Source organism: Oncorhynchus kisutch, linkage group LG17 (genome assembly GCF_002021735.2).
Source record: "Oncorhynchus kisutch isolate 150728-3 linkage group LG17, Okis_V2, whole genome shotgun sequence".
NCBI classification, from domain to species: Eukaryota; Metazoa; Chordata; class Actinopteri; order Salmoniformes; family Salmonidae; genus Oncorhynchus; species Oncorhynchus kisutch.
The window spans coordinates 40,178,577-40,202,625 of record NC_034190.2 but is presented as its reverse complement, the minus strand read 5'-3'; the positions used below and the strand labels follow the sequence as shown (position 1 = coordinate 40,202,625).

Here is a 24,049-nt window from a genome sequence, read left to right as displayed (position 1 = left end):
CCCTGTCACTGTCAATTTCTTGTTTCTAAAGGATCAGAGAAGTGCTACACCTGGTGAAGAGCGATTGTAAGACAGAAATAGTTGCTTTATGCGTGCTGTACGTTACGACATGACACTTCACGATGTAAAGGAGGGTCCGTTTTTGAAACTTTTCTCCAATACTATAGAGCCATTACCATGTCGATCAACGCTTGAATAGAAACCTAGTTCACACCACCGATTTTGACGCCAACACAGTCTCTACAGTCCCATTATCTTTCTTTGTAGCCTCGTTTGTTTGTTGTTGTTGCGCACATTTGTACGGAATGGGGTGAGTTTAAGTTAGTAGATTTGATTGAAGCATCTTTAACTTTAAAGTCACCTATTCAATAAAAAAGTGACTGTCCGGCCTCTTGAGTGGAGCATCGCAGTACTTGAGGCATCACTACAGATCCGGGTTCGATCCCGGGCTGTGACACAGCCGTCTGGGTGATCCATGAGGCGGCGCACAATTGGCCCAGCATCGTCTGGGTTGGGGGAGGATTTGGCCGGCCAGAATTTCCTTGTCCCATCGCGCTCCAGCGATTCCTGTGGCGGGCCGGGCGCCTGCACACGGACTTCGGTCGCCAATTGTATGGCGTTTCCTCCGCCCCATTGGTGTGGCTGGCTTCCGAATTAAGCGTGCAGTGTGTCAAGAAGCAGTGCTGCTTGGCAGGGTCGTGTTTCAGAGGACGTGTCGCTCTCTCCCTTCTCTCCCGAGTCAGTACGGGAGTTGCAGCGATGGGACAAGACTAACTACCAATTGGGGAGAAAAAGGGGTCAAAACCAACAGGAAAAGGTGGCTGTCGTGATAGTGTCATGCTGCTTTAGTGACTTCAAAGTTGATTTTATTCTTCATAATACATTTTTTTTTTTTTTATCTATAAAATGTGGTCCATACACATTTCAAATGACACCCATGCCGTGCAAATGCACTCTCAATTCTCAATTAAGAGAGAAACATTTTTGTTTGATGAATACATAACCATTGTGTTCATTCAGCATGGCTTTGACAGTCTGTAAAATGCATTTTCATAAAAGGCATATGTTTCTGAAAGTTCCCCGGTGGCCTCAATGGTACATTCCACCATAAGCTGTACAAAATGATATGCAGGGAGGGTGAAAGAGTTCCGAGATTCCTCATTCATAAACCAGAAAATATGGCACCAAAAATATTCTACATGAGTTAGGCTGTGCCACAAATGGCACTCTATTCCCTACACAGTACACAACTTTTGACTAGAGCCCTGTGGGAATAGAGCCCCATTCGGGATGTAGCCATTCTGTTCATCACCAACAGCCCATACTCTTTCTATAGTAAGGCTTCTGAACACACGATTGATTGTGTGATCCTTTTCTCACTCGACAAAGGCATTTTCACTGAAGTATCTGCTTTGAATGAAGCTTGTTTGTTTGCAATTGGCCTAGAGCCAATCTAGACTGTCTCTAGGAGACCGGTCTGTGCCTTTACATAGTGTGTGAACTAGTTAGCATGGTCCACAATGTTCTTTCGGGTTTCAGTGCACGTTTCACTGGCCTAAATGTCATCACCAATGTTTGTCCCGCAAAGCTTAGCTCAGTCAGATTCATAACCACAAATGTCAAGCCGATAGCCTATGATATGACATTTAACAAATTCCATTTAGTGAACACAGGGGAATTACACATAGCTGCAGGCTTCTGTTCCAAAACGTTAAATATTATGTACTTTTGATTTACCAGTTGTATAGTTATTCAGTGATCAAATGAAAATCTCAGAGGGCATTACAGTACTTTTTCTATAGAAACAGTTGTCACATACACCAGCCAGTAAGACATCCTGCTACAACAGACAACCATCCACCACTGTCACCAGCCGCTACCGCAGTTGGACTTTCAATCATCCTGTCATGACCTTCGGAGGGGACCCATCCTGCACATGGACATGACTGACAGCCTGTGAGAGGAAGCAGATACCCTATTCAACTGAAACTTAAGGTTACAGAGCTACAAAAATATCTTTACCCAACTGCCATGGTGTACTGTCCTATAAGTAAACATTTTTTTGGGGGGGGGGGCTGAGCAAATATGAGGTGTTGTGAGCGGAAACTGTGCAAGTTCCGACACGCGATTACAGTGAATACTGAGGTGGAACCCTTACAGTTTTAGACAGTAACCAATAGGCTATTGTGGCTATTTGAGCATAATGTAGTCCTACCAACAAAACCAATGGAGCAAATCCCATTACATTTTCAGATAGAAATCAAAAGCAATTTCTATGATATAGCCTACAGTAGTCTATATGTGGTGTTCAATGCAGGACTACATTGCATGATACCTTTAAACATTTTTACATTATGAAGGGTTTGACATTAATTAATGACTTTTTACTTGGTCTGTAACACCATGGGCCAAATAGGTACATTGCATTGTATGATGCTTTTCAAACACTTTTCAAATAATTAATTATTATCATTCAAAGAATTAGACAATGAAGACTACCCTTCTGCCTATTGGCTCATTTCCATATTCAAGGCTGTCTCAAAATACAACACTGCCCCTTTAATTAAAACACACACGCTTTTTACCTGACTAGTTTTTCAAAAACAGCTTAAAGGGGCTGATATAATTAAGCAATAAGGCACGAGGGGGTGTGGTATATGGCCAATATACCACGGCTACGGGCTGTTTTTATGCACGACGCAACGTGGAGTGCCTGGATACAGCCCTTAGCGGTGGTGTATTGGTCATATACCACAAACCCCTGTGGTGCCTTATTTCTATTATAAACTGGTTACCAAGGTAATTAGAGCAGTAAAAATACATGTTTTGTCAAACCCGTGGTATACAGTCTGATATAGCTGTCAGCTAATCAGCATTCAGGACATCCCAGTTTATAATGTTGATTTGATCACAGAAAAAACGTTGATCTATGTAGCGCAAACTAATGGGGTGAACTCAGTGAAGTTCAATCTCTGGAGTCTGCGCGGCCTGGCATGCCTATAAGGCAAAGACTCTGCAGCTTGCAGCAACAGATTTGGCTGTTCTAAACAGCAAATGTAATGCCTTGTGGGTCGGTAGTACATCAACAGCGTGGCGCTGGCACCAAAGGCTATAGCTTATACCCATAAAGGATACTTTATGGAAAGGCTGAGGTACTGCAACATTGGAAGAGAAAATATGCCTATTGGAACTGATCGTTTTCGTCCACTGAAAAGCCAATCTGAATTCAGGTCATGCGTTTGCTTTGTTTAGGTCTAGTCCTCAAAACGGGACATGAACAAATACAGGAAATACTGTACGTTGGGTTTAAGAGTGTCTACCCTTTCTATCCCAAAGGTAGAGCCTAGTTTATAGCCACTTCAGATTCAGTCTCTGGCTAGGTTACATCAGTAAGTGCTCTCTTTCATGTTAAACGTGAGAGAAGCAGAGACTCATTTTACAGTTGATGGTTTTGCAGGGCTTGTCTGTGATTGTGAACAGAAGGGAAAATAACTTGTTTTTCATACAGGTATCAAAATCAGCACCAGGCAAAGAAAACTAAAATAAGTGACAAGTATTAAAAACAGGCAGAAAGATGTTTTCCACGAAGAAGACCCTGAAATTTAAAAATGATCAAAAACAGAAAAGGAGAAGAAGTGTCAAGAGTTAATGCTCAGTGAAGTCAGGCGGTGGGAACACCTTCGCCTGTACGCATCATCAGTCCGCACCCTGAAAGACAGGCTGGTAGCACGGGTGCTGGAGCTTGGCTTCTTCATCTCAGACAACGTACTGGTAATAGTCTGCCTTCCCGTGGTCGGGGGTTGCAAAGGGACTTAGCCAGGCTATGGAGAATGGATGGCCAAATACCACCCTCATGTTCATCCACTTTGTCCTTTTAACCCATCTTCTCTCCTCCTTTTTCAACTGCTCTATGCCCTGTAGATAAGATCCAACAGGCAAAACATCAGCAGGAGACCATGTGTCTCAAAATAATCCTGGCTACTTATACATCTTGGGGACGGTTCCATCAAGAACCTGAATAAAACTATGTGCAATCTGGATCTAGTAACAAAGCAGCATGGTTGGGGCCAATTCCATTTCAATTCAGGAAGCAAACTGGAATTCTAATTCCAATTGTCCTCAACGCTTTTCTATGACAAAAAAATGGAATTGGAATTCCAGTTGACTTCCTAAATGTTAAAATGGAATCAACCCCAAACCTGCTGAGCAGCGATGGTTAAGAAGGAAGAGAGGAGCATTGAGTGGGGGAGTAAATGGGAGCTGGTGGCGTGTTCTGTTCACTTACCGTCTCATCGGTACAGATGGAATGGACCTGGGTCCCAAACATCACTGAGGTGAAAATGAGGAAGAGGAGTCCCTCAAAGCAGAGGAAGATGAGGAGGATGACGGTCGCAGGAGGAGAGAATGTACTGCACTCTGGGGAGGGCCGAGGGAAGAGAGGAGAAGGGAGAGAAGAGGTTTAAACTGGAGGGCACTGATAGTCTGGAAGCTGAGGAGAGGGGTGCTGGGTTCCTTCTCATCAGGTAAGTATTATCTTAGGGGGCAGGAATGGAGAGACAAAGGTTGATATCCTGTATGTGGCATTGACCAATTAAGTCATGCTTTAACAAAGAGAGAATCAAAGGAGAACAATCAGGGTACTGGAAAGGAAAACAACATGATACTTATGAAGTAGTGGAAATAAATAATTGCAAATGGAAACCACAACACCAAATCCATTAAATGTGTTTCTCTGTTGCGGAAGAACCACGCAAAGTTAAAAACAGTATGGTGGATTTGACAGAAAAGGCTAACATAGTTGAACAGCATGGTACTCACTCGTCCAGTCTGACTCGAAGCAGAAGATAAAATGGAAGGCAACCATGACCAGGGCATGGAGGGATATCAGTGCAATGTACATCTGAAGGGAGACAAATATCACATCGCATCAGCTAACACAGTAGTAACACTACATCAGCTAACACAGTAGTAACACTACATCAGCTAACACAGTAGTAACACTACATCAGCTAACACAGTAGTAACACTACATCAGCTAACACAGAGGTAACACTACATCAGCTAACACAGTAGTAACACTACATCAGCTAACACAGTAGTAACACTACATCAGCTAACACAGTAGTAACACTACATCAGCTAACACAGTAGTAACACTACATCAGCTAACACAGTAGTAACACTACATCAGCTAACACAGTAGTAACACTACATCAGCTAACACAGAGGTAACACTACATCAGCTAACACAGTAGTAACACTACATCAGCTAACACAGTAGTAACACTACATCAGTTAACACAGTAGAAACACTACATCAGCTAACACAGTGGTAACACTACATCAGTTAACACAGTAGTAACACTACATCAGCTAACACAGTAGTAACACTACATCAGCTAACACAGTAGTAACACTACATCAGCTAACACAGTAGTAACACTACATCAGCTAACACAGTAGTAAAACTACATCAGTTAACTACGCAGTGCTCTTATTTTGAAAAAGTATTTATCAGAGTTCTGTCAAGATTGTGTACATTGTTATGGATACAGGTATCCTATGTGTATTTGTTTTCTCTCCTTCAGCCCTAGTCACAGGTTTCACTCATCAGTCGCCAATCAGAAGACACACCTGCTCCTTTCCCCTTACCCAATCACATCCCCCTTGTTTTAAAAACCCACTCGGTTGTTTTCCCAAACACTCTCTGTCCGTCTCTCCCTCCGGATAGAGATCATCTCTCTTTTGTTTTTGCACCTACATGTCACATTTGCCCGTTATTATGTATTGTAATATAGTGTATGACTGTTTGTTTGTTGGTGGGAAAAGGGGATACCAAGACAAATCGCCCATGGGCATACATTACCCATAGGAAAACATTGTCTAAGAACCCTAGTTAGAACTGGGCGGACCACCCACTGTATTTCATTGGTCAGTTAGCTAGCTGTGCTTGAGGAAGGTAAGACTAGATTAGGGTTTTTTGGATATTTATTAGTTCTTTCCTTGGGTCCAGCTCAGCCCTTTTCCACCCCATTACCGTGTGTTTGACGGTAGATTTAGGTTGTCTGTTGTTATTAGTTCTCACTGCTCCTTTTCACTGTTATGATTTGCATGAGATATGTTACGGGTCTCTTTTCCATCTCCCCCTAGACTGCAGGGCCAAAGGGGCTCGTAACATCCATAATGGAATAATGTGTTGTCTTGATGAATGTGGGCAAGAGTTTGCAGGTCTGTAGGAGGACATTAGTCAGCATTAACTGTAAGGTAGGAACACATTAGTCAGCAATAACTGAAAGGTATGATTGCTGAGACAAGTAGCAACATCTCATGTGAGGGAGTCAATAACAGCTTGTTGTGAATGTATGTTTGCGTAATAGCTCGAGGCTAAAAACACTCACTGTGAAAAGCACAAAGAATTTCTGGTTCTTCTCTCCTACGCAGTTGTTTACCCATGGGCAATGGTGGTCCATCTTCTTGATACAGCGTTTACACACACTGAGAGGGGCACACACAAGGACATGACAGCATGGAACAGCCACATAGAGAAAGAGGCCTGGAAATATGAGCCAAACCGTGACCTACACAAGCTGCTCCTTCTGGAAGCATGAAGACCAGCCACAACGCCTAGTTAATTAAATCCGGCAATTCAGAACACGCACACCAACACAGCAGAGTGAGTGGAGAGATACTCCACTCATTCTAGCCACCTTCAGCTGCATGTCTGCGCCCCAAAGGGCACTCTACTCCCTATAAATGGTGCACTATATAGGGAATAAGGTTACATTTGAAACAAACATGTTGACATTTATGGAGGTGAGAGATGGGAATAACCAGCTGAACTGGACTCTCCCATCACACAGGGGACTCACAGCAGAGACATATTATTTAAGGTAGCAGACTGACAACTCAACTCTCTGCCATATGGAGCTGCAATATGCTCAGAGGTGTTCTGATACCATGGTATTCTCTGAAGATGGAACAAGTGTTACAGTATGGGGTCATGATATATATACTATATGCTTTAGAGGTGTTCTGATACCATGGTATTCTCTGAAGATGGAACAAGTGTTACAGTATGGGGTCATGATATATATACTATATGCTTTAGAGGTGTTCTGATACCATGGTATTCTCTGAAGGTGGAACAAGTGTTACAGTATGGGGTCATGATATTTATACTATATGCTTGAGAGGGGTTGTTGCTATGTACTTTTTTCCAATTCCTACTTCAACTAATCCCTTTTTGTTTTAGCCATTTCTGTCCCCTTGAAGTGTTAAAGCACTTCAAAGTCTGGGGAACAACTCCTTAGCCATCCAGTAAGTACCAGTGGGTATAAGTAATGCAGCCAGGCTGAGGCTAAACAACATTGTCAGGAGAGAACATTAGAAGAAAATAAGTGGAACGGGACAGACTAGACTGCAGCAGTCCTGTACTGTACCTGCAGTGGTGAGCTCTGTCAGGCTTTAGACTGCAGCAGTCCTGCACTGTACCTGCAGTGGTGAGCTCTGTCAGGCTTTATACTGCAGCAGTCCTGTACTGTACCTGCAGTGGTGAGCTCTGTCAGGCTTGATACTGCAGCACTTGGGACATTTGTAGACCACCTGACCGGGCTTGAGCTGCAGGCTCTCGATAAACTCCTTGGTCGCGTTCCCTTTAGGCACCGCACCCTGGGAGAGAGGCACGGGTTAGGACAGGGGCATTCATTCATATCTGAAACCTATCTGAAAACAAGAGTTCTCTACAAGCAGGTTTTCTAGTGAAGACAACTTATTTCTAGACTGAAAGCACTGCATTCGACAGTTTAGCCTGAGAGTCCAGTCACTGACTCACTGGGTGCGTCCCAATAGTATCTCCTTTCTCCTGAAGTGTGTACTCGTTCACCACTACCCACAAATCAAATAGCATTGGATTGGTGGAGGCATGGGCTAGTAAGAATATCCACCATATTTTTGATTCCAGTCATTTCCTTTCAAATCAGTGAAGGAAAATGATCATGTGCATACTTGGGGGGGGGGGGGGGGGGGCTAATTGGAACAAAGCCACAGAATCACTGAGACAGACAGACAAAGCCAGCCAGACTAACCGGGTCTGTGCACATGGCCCGGGCGTGCGAAGCCAGAGCGAGGAAGGCGAGGGTACTGAACAGTGCCCCGTTGATTAGACTATAGAGCAGGTTCTTGGCGGGCAGCAGCATGACGAAGAGCACCACGAACTCGGCGTAGAACACCAGGCACCAGGTGATGACGCCGCACGCGATGCCGCAGCAGTCACGGATGAACCACATGGCGTCGGAACTGGGGCGGGTCGGGGGAGGGGCGCAGTGCTCGGGCTGCAGGTAACCGGCTTGCCTCTCTATGTCCCTGCAGCGGTGCGCCGGGCTCTTCTTCATTCTAGAGCGGATGCAGCTCTCTCCGCATGCTGCTGAGAGAAGGGTTTGGATGGTTAGGAATAGGCTACAGATGTAGGTGTCAACGAAGTGATATCTGATGTGCCAATGTTGCAATGCATTTTCTATGTTGTTGGAATGCGCGGTTGTTGTAGTGTAAATGAGAAACTACAGGTGTATACAGAAGTGATTAGGAAGTGAAGTGTCAATGTTGCATTGACTGTACAGACACTATTGTTGGAATGTGGTCAGTTTCTGTTATTTGTTGGAACGTGGCGTTGTAGCCTGAAAACAAATGCTTGACTGAAAAGGCTAGAGACCTGTGTGTTGCATAATCTAAACTTATCTGAACTATGGTGATGGAGCAACGTTGACATGCAATTCAATCATCTGTGAAAAACAGACAGTAACGGACAAAGGGAGTGAGAGGAGACGGCGCATGAGCGTTTGAAGTTCATGTTAGTCTGTTTAAGGATTCTAAAGCAAGTCAATTACCCTGGTCAAAATGTCTCTATGGTCAGTTTTGGCCCACGTTTAGTAGAAACAGAATGTCAGGGTACTAAATATAGCCATATATGTCAAAACATACGTAGAAAAGTTCACAAAAGCTGAGTATTCACTGCCTTTTCAAATGTATTTATCAATCAAACGTATTTTATAAAGCCATTTTAACAAAAGCAGTTGCTACAAGGTGCTTATACAGATACCCAACATAAATCCCCAAAGAGCAAGCAATGCAGATGTAGAAGCACAGTGGCTAGGAAAAACTTCCCCCTCTGAAGTCTGGCCTACAAGAGATCAGAATTACATCCATTGATGTGGCCAATTCAATCTCACTTTTATGATTAGCCACACTAGCTTAATTGAGCTTTAGCCTGTCGGCTTTGAGGGGAACCCTGGTCCAACTGACATTCCTGCCAAAACTGTTTTCATATCATGTTTGTAAAAGCCCACTATTCAAGCATCCCTAACAGCCAGGGATATAGGCCAGTGAGTAAGTAGCCTCATAGTGACAATCAACCTGAGATAAACACATTACTGCACACACAAATGCACAAGCCTACACAGTGCCCTCCCCCATCCTCTGGTTGTCTCCAATATACACTACAGACTACAGTATTGTAGCCTGGGTAGTGCCTAGCGACAGACTCTGGACAGTCTGCCTACAGACAACAGGCTTAGAGCCCACCTGCTGTGTTAGTGGGCGTGATGTCCAGTCTGGTCATGGCTATCACTTTCCCCACTCAGCCCAGACATTACCATCTGCTGCTGATAGCCTGAATGTGCTAGCATAGCAGTAACGGCATCTAGCTAATTCACTGGGTCAGTGTGTCACTCGCTCTCTCTCACAGACACACACACACACACACACAAACTACAACACTCCCATCCTGCAAATTGGGCGTAGCTAATAGCCAGAATGCAAGGATCACTCTGTAGATTTGATAAGCGCAGGTGTGGAATGTTTGTGTTGGCCTAGTTAATCATAAAATCATGATGCATATAATTTGTTTTGTCAAACAGCCAAAGGCCTTTGCTGTTATCCATCAAATTAAATATTCAGTTTGAGTCATTTCTGGTAGAACTTGCTTTAGACAAAGGAAGTGGAATGCTAATATCTCCCAGGGGTTGTTCCATGTCATTTCAGCAAGCCATGACACCCACCATCTCATTGTTCTGAAATCATTTCTATAGTCAGAAACATGTAAGGTTAACATTCCTGAAACATTATTTTGCTGAAATATAATGATTAAGTACATTAAATTAAGTAGATTGATTGCCAACAAATTGGCCATTTTAACTTATAGGATTCATAACATTCAATAAATATAGTACCTAACATCTGATTTAGACCAAAACATTTTCTAACAATGAGTAAGACATGAGGAATCCAAATAAAGTCAAAATCCACCCACCGCGCCAATCCCACCCCAACGAGTATACAGTATCAGTTCTCCATGTCTGACAAGTAGTATGGAGCTGTGGCTCTGAGTATTGTTTCCTCGTCTTAGTTTATGTATTCTCAGTTAATTTGGTGATGTTTCCCCCATGTTCAAAGAAATGAGTCATTGAAGTGGTTAGGTTTATGTCCCGTCATACATACTGATATTACAAGGTTCTGACCACTAGATGGAAGAGGACCATCTAGTGGTCAGAACCGGGTAATATCAGGACGCAGGATGGGACACAAACCTAACAACTTTAATGACTCATTTCTCTGAACAGGCAGAAATGAGTATCTCCTAAATATATTTCCTAAATATTGGTGCATTACGGTAACGATAAGCATCTTTCGATAATGAGTGTTTCAGTTTGCCATTGAAAAACTGTACTGAGCTCTATTAGAGATTGAGTAACCCAATACATCATCAAACTGTGTTACTTGTTAAAACAAAATCTGATCTTAATGCAATTTACTAAAATATCCATTATTTTATCATAAATACTGTAATTGTGCATGTATTATCAAATGTCAAAAGTGGACTTAAGCGTAAAAAAAGCCTATTTTTAGACAAAGTAATTTCTCAAGTCTTTCAAATGTATTTAAAATGAGACTGTGCCATAAACTAGGCATCTTAGTATTCAGAATGATAGTTGATTGTTGCAGATGCATAATGGTTTTCTAATTCAATTTACTACTGCTATGGTTAACTGGTTTCTGAGAATCACCCGGTGGGTGTTGAAATCCTCTTTCTTGTGCTTTTTGAGGTGGAACAACCCATAAGTGAATCCATGTTGAGAGATGACTGAGCGTCACTCTCGTAGAGTGAACAAAGCTAACAGTATCTCTTGTACAACATCATAAATACTGTTTCATAGAAACCCAATAAGTCAGGAACGTCACAGAAACGTTGCACTATATCATCTCTTAATGCTTCATAAATCCAGTGACACAATCTATTAACAAGGACGATGCTACTAATGAAGTCACTATAGCTACTATTGCATTTGTACACATAAGCCAAAGCACTGTCAAGAAAAACACTTCCAAGCAAAAGCGTCGATTATCTATTATCTGCTAAATCAATGCTCTTTTGTGGTTGACTGGAAGGGGGAGTGAATAAACTACTGTTTCACTGAATGACATGCTGCTGTTACTCTGAATGAACTGATTTGACTTTAGTATCATCTTTGTCTTACAGCGGAAAGTACTTTTGCAAAACTGCCATTCTATTCTGCCGTTCGAGGCAGCAATATATATATATATATTTTTTAATTTAACTAGGCAAGTCAGTTAAGAACAAATTCTTATTTACAATGAGGGACTACCCCGGCCAAACCCGGGCGACGCTGGGCCAATTGTTCACCGCCCTATGGAACTCAACCATTAATAAACATAACGGCATATAATGTCTAAGAGATGACTTCACTGGACCATTTACAGAAGACTGGAGGGTGATCACTGTATGAGGTGCTATACCGCTGAATGAGACATCCGTTTAATACATTATTTATAGGGATGCAGGACGAGCTGCTGCTTGGATGCCTCCAAACAGTACAACTGAGGAATGATGGTAGACACAGAGGAAGAGACCACCGGAGGATGGGAGTGGAGATGTGTCTCAATAGGTTGAAATAGCAGTTAACAGGCTGATGAGACTTCCGTTTATAACCTCTGCTGGCAGTTGCTGTCTGTGACATGAGATACTGCTGGCAGCTGAAAAGATACTGCTAACCTAGCCGAAAGGCCGGCAGATGGCGATATTGATCTGGTATTGATAGTCCTAACACTATCTATTTATTTTGAAATTTCCTAACAAACACCTTACACTGAGTGTAATAGTAAGATGACAAATGGAATGAAACTGGTATTTTGATCAGTTGACCCTCTAAGTCACAATCACTGTTATTGAGCTAGAATAATATGGTTCATTAGCTAATGCAACAAATCTCGATTCTGCTGTCAGATTCAGAATATAATGCGAGCTAGCTTGGTAGCTCCAATGATTAGCATGGTTTCACCGGTTTTATGACTTTACTTACTTAGTTAGCCAATTTGGTTAGTTTAGCTAGGCAACGGTAGAAACAACCATGCTGATTTCAACTCACCTCTTTCCTGGTTGGGGAAATACCTTTCAGAGAAGAGAAACGTTACTCGGTTTGACAGTCTGGCACGCAAACGTCAGCTAGGTAACGTTTCACCATTCACAACAGTAAATCGTAGCTGATTGTACCAAGTTAGCTAGCTTACGTTCACTAGCTGGTTATCCTTGCTAGCGTGGAGGTAGTTAGCAGTACCCCTTGTTGGGTCTCACTATTCACGCTTGACGTATCGAGTCCATCGTTAAACTACAAAACCACTTAGTTTCAATATTTCCTGTGATTCATTTGTCCATAAGTGCAGACCTAACGTTACTAGTTCGGTGGGTGGATGCCTGTTTCTCCATTACTCAATATAGAAAGCGCTCTCTGGTAAGCAAGAAAATATCTGAGGAAAAACAGGAAGTGCCCTGCCTTCCATGCGCAAGACTTCAGTGCGCTCCAAAGGTTATCTGGCGTTCCAAGCACCTGAAGATGCCCCAGTATATTTGTTGCCTCTGCAAGCAGATCTAGGAACAGATTTGCCTACCCAATCCCAAACTCAATCCCAAAGAACTGCAACTAAAAACCGATGTAGGATATTAGTGTAGCTAATGGCCCAAAAGCCGGCAGATGGTGATATTGAGTCATTTTAGTGTACCGTCCAAAGCGAATGTATGCAGCTGGCTATTTAGCGTATAACACTTATATCCTCCATGGACCAGTTTGTACATAAATCGAGTCTGAATGGAGAATGTTTTAATGATGAGAATGTGGAAAATATGGGTACTTTCTTTATGAAACACGTTTTCCACCACCATGTAAGAGTGGCTAATGGTACTTCCTGATTATGTGCCACACTTTCATCCAGGGGTAAACAGCAGACTGCTGTTACTTGATTGGCTGAACACCATACACCCAGGGTTGTATTCATGACAGAAACATTTACCGTTTAAGAACCAAACAGAGAAAACAGAACGAAATCTACCTGAATTTGTTCAATAGAAACTCTCGTTTGCGTTTTCTGTTTGGAGTAAACGGTTTGCAACAGAATCAGCATAATGATTATACACCCCAGGACTAGCATTCATGGGCATTAGCCGCTCTAGCATGGTTATGGAAAGTGGTGTTTCATAAGGAAATTAAACCAAATTCCCCTGTTTTTTTTCTCACCATTAAATCGAGTTGAGTAGGAAATCGACACCGTTGCAACCTGAATGGAGAATGTTTTATGTTTGAACCGGTCCACGGGGGGATACAAGTGTAGCCTGCTACATGGGCTCCCTTTGGACGGTAAGATGAAATGACTCAATATCGCCATCTGCTGGCCTTAAGGGCTATGCATCTAACTCAATTTAAACTCCAACTGCACTACAAAGTAGTCTTTTGCAAAATATAAACTCGCCTACTTTTATGTAATAACTATAGCTATTTGTTAAAACAGCAGTAATCAAAGAAATATCGATCTTAAAATTGTCTGAGTTTGAATGCATAACAAAGGCTATAAAGTACAAATTCAAACAGTCCAAAAACACACAAAATTCCAGGCATTTGAATCGAATGGTAAAGCTGTGTTGATTTGTACACTGATCCAGCAACAATCTGGATAGTTTCTGCCACTGAGGTACAATAAGAAGCTGAGTTTTATCTGTGCCTTTTTGCCGCTCTTTGATGACGTACACAGCGGAAGAACACATATGGTATTTTAGTGCAACGCATCAGCCACTGAGGTACAATAAGAAGCTGAGTTTTATCTGTGCCTTTTTGCCGCTCTTTGATGACGTACACAGCGGAAGAACACATGTGGTATTTTAGTGCAACGCATCATGGCTACTGTACAAGTCAGTGAGGCTGAAAAGGTGTATATTTTGCATGGTGTACGGGTAGGTGGTCTTCTGAAAGATATTGCTACATGCTCTTGTTCAGTTGACCTTTTTGCGTGAATTCATTGTTTTATGGCTAGCAGTCTTTCTTTACCACAGCGAAAGGCATCCTCTTGGCATAGCTAGCTAACAAGCTAACGTTAATGCCAGAATGTGACAAGATTTTGTTGTTATGTTCTATGGTACATTTTTCACCAGGATGACTTACGGGTTGATGGACGAGGATGCGAGGACTACAGACACATGGAGATTGAGACAGACATGGTGTCAAATACAGATGGCTCAGCCAAAGTGACACTGGTAATTTCAATGCTCCTTGCAAAACAATGTTGCACATCAAAAAGCTAACACAGTGGGATCTGACATGTCAGACAGTGAGATACATGTATCATATCCCTGGATTCAATATATGTCTTGTCTCTTGCAGGGGCATACAGACGTGCTAGTGGGAGTCAAAGCTGAAATGGGAAAGCCAAGGCCCATGGTCCCAGATGAAGGCTACCTGGAGTTTTTTGTTGATTGGTGAGTGCATTGTTGTTTTGCTTGGAGTACAGTATAATTCTAATATGTCGGACACTGGTGGTAGTGTTGTAACAAGTCATTTATGATGAATCACCCTCTTCTTGTACCCCTCCTAGCTCTGCCAATGCCACACCAGAATTTGAGGGTCGGGGTGGTGATGAGCTGGGCATGGAGTTGAGCAACACCCTGTACAAAGTGTTCAACAACAGATACAGTGTGGACCTGAAAAGCCTCTGCATCAGCCGAGGGGAGCACTGCTGGGTGCTCTATGTGGACGTGCTGGTGAGTGACTGACACGGCAACGGGGCCTCAAAGTAGAGGTCTTAACAGGTTCTCAAATGGATCTGTGGCTTTCCCACCCGACGTGATATGCATCAATTAATTATAAAATAAAACATTCCGAATGGATCCAAGGACAGTCAGACCCGTTCCGAAAAGGCCTGTGTACAAAACACACCCGTGCTGTTCAGATCTGAGTAGAAAGAGAGACCTCAACAAAAGAACGGTATTGGCCAAATGATCCACAGTTACATGTCCTTAACTGCCTATAACAAATGACCAAAAAACTATTTGTTTCGACGTGTAGCATATTCAAAACTTCATAGCCTGTTTTATTGGTTTTTATTTTCCTAAAACAATAATTGTCGACCTCACGGTTCAGATGTTGGAGATTTGAGCGCTTATGCTTTAGGGCATTGCTTGCATTTAGGATATTGATATATATATTTTTTTTTATTTAAAAAATATGAAAGAAGAGAAGCTTAGAGAGGCCTTAGAGAGACCGATAGAGAGAAACCGGCTCTGTGTTCCCAACACCACTGCATTCTTTATCCTTGTCAGACAGGCTACTACTGCTATACAGATAAAGGTGTACAGAAGGAGGCAAATTCGTTAATTTTCAATCAGATTATGTTTTTTATTTTTTATAAAGATAAGCATTACATTGTTCGATGAATAAAGGGGGAACTCTGGTAGGCCTAAAATATTCTTCCTCACTGCAAGTTCAACAGCAGGTGTCAATTGAAGCTCTGGTGCCAGGGGCGGACTTAGTGATTTGGAGGCCCCAGGCGAGGGCCAGTCTGATTGTCCAACAAATCACTTCAAAAAATAGGTCACCTTTACATGTTCATCCAAAATAATTCCAGCATCCGAACAGTGCACTGTGCACCTGCCCGCTTCTCTTCAAATCGCAAGTGGCTGAAACTACTGTATCTCACCGGAGAAAGCACCTGAGCGAGCGAAACGGTGCCCCTCTGTCTTACTATATGTAGCCCATGTATCTGTATCGATACATGGGCTACACATGCTTATCATTTGCCTTGACGATGGTGGCAGTATTATCAGCAGCACCTGTCTTTTTACAAAATAAATGCGTATTGTATACCCTTCGAGTCTAAGGGCCCGGGGCAGGGTTTCTCCTAAGCTAGCCTCTTTGACAACCAGGCTTCCTTAATACGGGTAAGCCTGGGGAGGTTTATGGCAGAAAAATTGCTAAAAAGGGTGGAGACTCAATATAAATCAGAGGACCCCCCCTACATGTCAAACCAATGAAATGCCTTGCTTGGGCGGAGCTCCAATAGGGCTCACTAGATTAGTGTCGTGTGTGCAGATTATTTTTCACAGTCTGATGGGAAATCGCTGATTTAAAACCTCAGCAAATGTTGGCGTATGTCGATTTTGTGTATAGAGCACACTTCTGACAAGACAGATTTATATTTTTCCTCCGGGTGTTCTTTCATTTTCTGCAATGTTGCAAACTAGCGTACTGAATAACTCTGCAAAATGTCCCTCTCGGTCTGAAAACAGTGACGAACCTAACACGTAGCACCAACAGGCATGTGTGTGTGGGAGGGGGTTCTTAAAAGGTAACATCCAATCAAAATCTTGCTGCTGGGAGCCTACATTCAAACCGTTTTTGCAATTCTACAGACCTCCCAAGGGAGGCGTGACAGCGATGTGATTTTGGAGGCATTGCAACGCGACGCTTCTACTAAGCTAAAATATGGAATTGTTTTAAGATGTTCATATCAAGGATAAGTTGGCTATCTGATTTAGAATTTTAGGACTCCTGTAGGTATACTTTTTTTAAAATGAAACATTGAATTTGGCCTAACTGCCATTAGCCCATAGAAGTACATTGAATAACAGCTTCATACATGGGGAACAATCACAAATTTAATCAAAAGGAAGAATGTTTTGAAGTGTCTGTCCTATATCTGAGAGGGAGATGGGAAAAAATGTAACCAGTTTATAATAGCAGTAAGTCACCTCGGGGGTTTGTGGTATATGGCCGCTGTATCCAGGCACTCCGCGTTGCGCTTAAGAACGGCCCTTAGTCGTGGTATATTGGCCATATACCATAGCCCCTCGGGCCTTATTGCTTAAGTAGTAGACCTTAAGTAGACCGTTCGGACACTACAGACCTTTTCATGACAAGACTGAATTTCGAGATGTCGCCTGGTCTGACAAACACAGCTGTAGTTCTGCCACCTTCCGCTGCAGATGTGGAATGCCGACATCAGCAGATGCGGTGAATTGAAGTGCAGCCCATGTAAAAAATAAAACAAACTCTAGCTTTAACAGACAGATTTTGAGTGTGATTGTTTTGGTTATTTATTGTCTCGAGGAGCATGGGGGTCCATCAAGCGGATAAATTATATATAAAGCAGCAGTCAAAAGTTTGGACACCTATTCATTTAAGGGTTTTTCTTTTGTTTTGACTATTTTCTACATTATATATTAATAGTGAAGACTTTAACTATGAAATAACACATGGAATCATGTAGTAACCAAAAAAGTGTTGAGGTTTTTCCTATTCATGGTTTGAGTGCGAGTAGCCCCTATAACAGGCCTACCAGTAATTCTATTTTTATTGCTACAAATACAGCATTACAGTTGGAACTTAATTAGGCTGAAGAAAATGTCTCAATGAAATAAAAACACTTATTGCATAGTTAAAGACCTGGTTTAAACCTTCACAAAAGTTTTGAACATGCTAGGCCTATATTGCAGCAATTACCAACAAAGGCGAGTTCCCACTGTAGGCCTACAAATGACAGCAAAAGGCTAATGATATTTATTTTACAACAGGTCTACTTGAGTAGCGGTGCGTGGGTAAAGTCACTGGGGAAGTCAAGCCAGAAAATGTAAAGGCATATTACAATATGTGTTATGATAATTGCATTGTTTGCTCTATAACCTGTTAGTTCATATACTGTACCTTGCGACCGTGATACATATAGGCCTAAAAAGACAGTGGCAGAACACATTCAACCATACCTTTTGTTTCATCACAAAACCTGGAGAGCGACCTCTGTCTAATGAAGTCCACAAAACAGGAAAGAGAAGAGCTTTGATTGAGCTGAGTGGGAGCCGCCCTCCGTAGGGCTGGGTGGGCCAAGAGACCAGAGGTGGCAGGAGTGTTCGGGTTGGGATGTAGGGTTTGCGCATAGCCTGAAGGTAGGGAGGGACAGTTCCCCTTGCAAAGTGCAATTGGTCTCTTATTTGCGTGTGAAGTAATCACTTTTTATTTTGTTTCTCAGCTCCTGCAGTGTGATGGAAATCTTTTTGATGCCATCTCTGTTGCAATTAAAGCAGCTCTCTTCAATACAAAGTAAGGTGCTAAGCTTCAGTTACCACTTTGCTCATTAAATTGCAATAAATAGATGCTGTGATTTCATAGTCTGTCCTACAGAGCTCAAACAATAGACCATCTAGTCCTGAGTCAAACACTTTCTTCGCCTTCCCTCTCTCCCAACAGAATTCCCAAAGTGCACATCTCTGAGGATGAGGAAGGAGGGAAGGAAATAGAGCTGTCAGACGACCCCTACGACTGCATGCGACTCAATGTGGAGAACGTTCCCTGTATCGTGACCTTGTGCAAGGTGGGTTCGGTCATTCACATGGCAACACCTGCTGAGATGGTATTAGTGTATCAAATCACATCATTTACATGAGTTTAGTTTAGACAAAGGATAGTAAAGCTGGATGGTTTTGTCCACAAATGGTTATTCACATATTATTTGTGTGTCCTCGTCTCACTCCAGGTGGGCCATAGGCACGTGGTGGACGCCACGCTGCAGGAGAAGGCGTGTTCAGTGGCCAGCCTGATCATCTCCGTCACACACAAGGGGACGGTCACCTGTGTCAGGAAGGTGGGGGGGGGCAGCCTGGACCCAGAGAGCATCTTTGAGATGACAGAGGTGAAATCGGGTGCCTGTGCTCTTTTTCATACCATCTGTCCTCACCCAGGCAAACTTATTAGCATAGAATGTTCAGTTGTATCAAATTTTAACCTTATCCGCACATCAAAGTTGGTTACACAATTACACCTTTTGTGTAGAGGAAATTCATTAAGTGTATGAATGTACAGTTTATTTTGTTTGTGAATGCATTGCGCAATTTTTTTGCAATTGCAATGCAGAGTGCATTTGCAAAGTATTCAGACCCCTTCCGTTTTTCCACATTTTGTTACGTTACAGCCTTATTCTAAAATATATATTTTTTAAATCAGCATTCTACACACAGTACTCCATAATGACAAAGCGAAAACAGGTTTAGACATTCTTGCAAAAAATTTAAATAAATAAGACAAGTATTCAGCCCCTTGCTTGTTCACATAATTATTAAGATCCTTTGCTTTGAGCACTGAAATTGAGCCCAGGTGCATCCATTGATCATCCTTGATGTTTCTACAACTTGATTGGACATGATTTGGAAAGGCACACACCTGTCTATATAAGGTCCCACAGTTGACAGTGCATGTCAGAGCAAAAACCAAGCCATGATGTCAAAGGATTTGTCAGTAGATCTCAGAGACAGGATTGTGTTGATGCACAGATCTGGGGAAGGGTACCAAAACATTTCTGCAGCATTGAAGGTCGCCAAGAACACAGTGGCCTCCATCATTCTTAAAATGGAGGAAGTTTGGAACCACCAAGACTCTTCCTAAACTGAGCAATCGGGGGAGAAGGGCCTTGGTCAGGGAGGTGACCAAGAACCCGATGGTCACTCTGACAGAGCTCCAGAGTTCCTCTGTGGAGATGGGAGAACCTTCCAGAAGGACAACCATTTCTGTAGCACTCCACCAATCAGGCCTTTATGTTAGAGTGGCCAGATGGAACCTCTCCTCAGTAAAAGGTACATGACAGCCCACTTGGAGTTTGACAAAAGGCACATAAAGACTCTGAGACCATGAGAAACAATATTCTCTGGTCTGATGAAACCAAGATTGAACTTTTTGGCCTGAATGCCAAGCGTCACGTCTGGAGGAAACCTGGCACCATCCCTATGGTGAAGCGTGGTTGCAGCATCATGCCGTGGGGATGTTTTTCAGCGGCAGGGACTCTGGGACTAGTCAGGATTGTGGGAAAGATTAACGGAGCAAAGTACAGAGATCCTTGATGAAAACCTGCTCCAGAGTGCTTAGGACCTCAGACTGGGGCAACAGTTCACTTTCCAACAGGACAACGACCATAAGCACACAGCCAAGACAACGCAGGAGTGGCTTCCGGACAAGTCTCTGAATGTCCTTGAGTGGCCTAGTCATAACCCGGACTTGAATTTGATCTAACATCTCTGGAGAGACGTGAAAATAGCGGTGCAGCGACGTTCCCCATCCAACCTGACAGAGCTTGATAGGATCTGAAGATAAGAATGGGAAAAACTCCCCAAATACTGGTGTGCCAGGCTTGTAGCGTCATACGCAAGAAGACTTGAAGCTGTAATCGCTGCTAAAGGTGCTTCAACAAAGTACTGAGTAAAGGGTCTGAATACTTATGTATATATGATATTATTATTTTTTAAAAGTTTTATATACTAAAGATTTATGCGTGCATACACACACACACACACACACACTACCATTCAAAAGATTGGGGTCACTTTGAAATGTCCTTGTTTTTGAAAGGAAATGACTTTTTTTGTCCGTTTTAAAATAACATCAAATTGATCCGAAATACAGTGTAGACATTGTTAATGTTGTAAATGACCATTGTAGCTGGAAACAGCTTTTTTTTATACATTTAAAAAATTTAAAAATATATACGTACAGAAGCCCATTATCATCAACCATCACTCCCGTGTTCCAATGGCACGTTGTTAGCTAATCCATGTTTATCATTAAAAAAAATCATTAGCATAACGCTTTTCTGATTTATGTTAGCACAGCTGAAAACTGATTTAAAGAAGCAATAAAACTGGCCTTCTTTAGACTAGTTCGATTATAGGCTCGAATAACTTTCTTCTGAAACTCGTCAGTCTATTTCTTGTTCTGAGAAAGGCTATTCCATGCGGGAAATTGCCAAAAACTCTAGATTTCATATAACGCTGTGTACTACTCCCTTCACAGAACAGTGCAAACTGGCTCTAAACAGAATATAAAGAGTGGGAGGCCCCGGTGCACAACTGAGCAAGAGGACAAGTACATTAGTGTCTAGTTTGAGAAACAGATGCCTCCCAAGTCAACTGGCAGCTTCATTAAATTGTACCCGCAAAACACCAGTCTCAACGTCAACAGTGAAGAGGCGACTCCGGGATGCTGGCCTTCTAGGCAGAGTTGCAAAGAAAAAGCCATATCTCAGACTAGCCAATAAAAATAAAAGATTAAGATAGGCAAATGAACACACACTGGACTGAGGAACTCTGCCTAGAAGGCCAGCATCCCGGAGCCGCCTCTTCACTGTTGATGTTGAGACGGGTGTTTTGCGGGTACTATTTAATGAAGCCGCCAGTCATTTACAACATTAACAATGTCTACACTATTTCTGATCAATTTGATGTTATTTTAATGGACAAAAACAAGTATTTCTAAGTGACCAAACTTTTGAACAAACAGTACCAGTCAAAGGTTTGGACACACCAACTCATTCCAGGGTTTTTCTTTATTTTTCCTAATTTTTGTAGAGTAGTGTTGAAGACAGCAAAACTTTGAAATAACACGTATAGAATCATGTAGTAACCAAAAGTGTTAAACAAATCAAAATATATTTTGTATTTGAGTTTTGTCAAAGTAGCCACCCTTTGCATTCTCTCAACCAGCTTTACCTGGAATGTTTTTCCAACTGTCTTGAAGGAGTTCTCCAACTCATCCCAAACCATCTCAATTGGGTTGAGGTCAGGTGATTGTGGAGGCCAGGACATCTGATGCAGCACTCTCCTTGTTCAAATAGCCATTACACAGCCTGGAGGTGTGTTGGGTCATTGTCCTGTTGAAAAACAAATGATAACGCAAATCAGATGGGATGGCATATTGCTGCAGAATGCTGTGGTAGCCATGCTGGTTAAGTCTGCCTTGAATTCTAAATTAATCACTAACAGTGTCAACAGCAAAGCACCATCACACCTCCTCCTCGCTTTACGGTGGGAACCACACGTGGATGTCCGCTCACCTACTCTGCCTCCACAAAGACACAGCGGTTGGCACCAAAAATCTCAAATTTGGACTTCTCAGACCAAAGGATAGATTTCCACTGGTTTAATGTCAATTGCTTGTGTTTCTTGGCCCAAGCAAGTCTCTTCTTCTTATTGGTGACCTTTAGTGGTGGTTTCTTTGCAGCAGTTTGACCATGAAGGCCTGATTTCACGCAGTCTCCTCTGAACAGTTGATGTTGAGTTGTGTCTGTTACTTGAACTCTGAAGCATTTTTATGGGCTGCAATTTTTGAGGCTGGTAACTCCTAATGAACTTGTCCTCTGCAGCAGAGGTAACTCTGGGTCTTCCATTCCTGTGGTGGTCCTCATGAGAGCCAGTTTCATCATAGCGCTTGATGGTTTTTGTAACTGCACTTGAAGAATTTAAAGTTCTTGACATTTTCTGGTTTGACTGACCTTCATGTCTTAAAGTAATGGACTGTCGTTTCTCTTGCTTATTTGAGTTATTCTTGCCATAATATGGACTTAGCCCTATTTGGTAAAAGACCATCTTCCGTATACCCCCTACCTGGTCACAACACAACTGATTGGCTCAAACAGATTAAGGAAAGAATTTCCACAAATGTAGTTAAGAAGGAGCACATGTTCATTGAAATGCATTCCAGGTGACTACCTCAAAGCTGGTTGAGAGAATGCCAAGAGTGTGCAAAGTTGTCATCAAGGCAAAGGGTGGCTGCTTTGAAGAATCTCATTCAAAATACATTTGATATTTTTAACACTTTGGTTACTACATGATTCTATGTGTAATTTCATAGTTTTGATGTCTTCACTATTCTACAATTTTTTTTAAATAAAGAAAAACCCTTGTATGTGTATATCTATCCAACACAAACATATTCTGATGCTCTGTTGTGTATCTCTACAGACAGGGAAACGGGTAGGGAAAGCCCTCCACGCCCCCCTCATGGAGCTTCTGCAGGAGGAGGAGAGTCTGGGAAAGAAGAGACAGAAAGTGGGCTTTCTTGGTTAGCATCAGTTTTTGTAAATGTTTACTATTCTAATAAAGCATTTTATTTGTACAGTCTTTTTCCTTGTCTGTTTTCAGAGAAAATTATGAAAGGTATTTATTTAGACTCATAATGTCTTCCTTACATGTCAAAGCAGAGAAATTCTGAATCATCAATACACATTGTGTATGAGTATTTTGAACAGGGTCTTCTTGGCATTCAAATGGCTCCAATAACTAAAGCCCCTTACCTTTTGAGTCTTCTAGGTTGTCCAGGATTTCACAAATGTTCAGCATTAAGTGAAGTTAATCTTTTAAACTGAATGTTTTTCTGTAATTGAGTAGATACAACTCTGAAAGTCCTATTGTCCTTGCCATGTGTTAGTGTCATCAGAAAAAGATGTGAGATTTGACCATTTCCACTGCGTAAGAACCCTGGCCTGGGGCGTCTGCGCTGCCTGAACCTCTGTGGAAGAGCTACCACACAGCCTTCAACTGCATTGCCCTTGGGTGTAATCAGTACACCCTTGTCCAAGGACTAGAACAACCATCTCAGCGACTACATCCACCAGCACATTGGCCCATATGAGCTAATCTGGCTGGACATCAGTGACATTGACTGAAGGCAAATGGATGGACCAGGCAGGCAACAGCATCCTCTACAAGAACTGGAACTCTGATTCCAGATCCCCAAAGTTAAATAGTTCCCAGAACTGTGCAATCCTCTGAGACCATTGGTGGGAAATGGTTGGACAAGACCTGTCATGAGGAGAAGGCCTCTGTCTACGAGTGCCATTTTTATCTGCATTTCCCCTGCTTGAATTATATTTTTTGTTGCCTACCAAAAAAAACATACATTGC

At 42.3% G+C, this 24,049-nt stretch overlaps 2 protein-coding genes across 4 annotated transcripts; one reads left to right on the top strand and one right to left on the bottom strand.

Annotated features, from left to right (window-relative positions):
• Positions 1 to 843: 843 nt before the first annotated feature.
• Positions 844 to 13,011, bottom strand: LOC109907662 (zinc finger DHHC-type palmitoyltransferase 3). 3 transcript variants are annotated; one of them, XM_020505760.2, is made up of 8 exons: positions 12,580 to 13,002; positions 12,438 to 12,460; positions 8,085 to 8,422; positions 7,544 to 7,668; positions 6,399 to 6,495; positions 4,819 to 4,900; positions 4,286 to 4,416; positions 844 to 3,915 (listed from the first exon to the last, which is right to left on the bottom strand). In XM_020505760.2, exons 3-8 carry the CDS (start codon positions 8,388 to 8,390, stop codon positions 3,757 to 3,759), a joined length of 900 nt encoding a protein of 299 aa, XP_020361349.1. In that variant the 5' UTR covers positions 8,391 to 8,422; positions 12,438 to 12,460; positions 12,580 to 13,002; the 3' UTR covers positions 844 to 3,756. The 3 variants fall into 3 exon arrangements, 2 of the variants coding, with proteins under 2 accessions (XP_020361349.1, XP_020361350.1); XM_020505761.2 differs by having other exon boundaries at positions 8,085 to 8,419; XR_004203628.1 differs by having other exon boundaries at positions 7,440 to 7,668; positions 8,085 to 8,419; positions 12,438 to 13,011.
• A 1,133-nt stretch (positions 13,012 to 14,144) lies between these two features.
• exosc7 (exosome component 7) lies at positions 14,145 to 23,266 on the top strand. Its single transcript, XM_020507131.2, has 8 exons — positions 14,145 to 14,290; positions 14,489 to 14,590; positions 14,718 to 14,812; positions 14,929 to 15,094; positions 18,355 to 18,425; positions 18,573 to 18,696; positions 18,859 to 19,014; positions 23,108 to 23,266. The coding sequence occupies exons 1-8, from the start codon at positions 14,234 to 14,236 to the stop codon at positions 23,210 to 23,212; spliced, it is 876 nt and encodes a 291-aa protein (XP_020362720.1). The 5' UTR covers positions 14,145 to 14,233; the 3' UTR covers positions 23,213 to 23,266.
• The last annotated feature ends 783 nt before the right edge of the window (positions 23,267 to 24,049 follow it).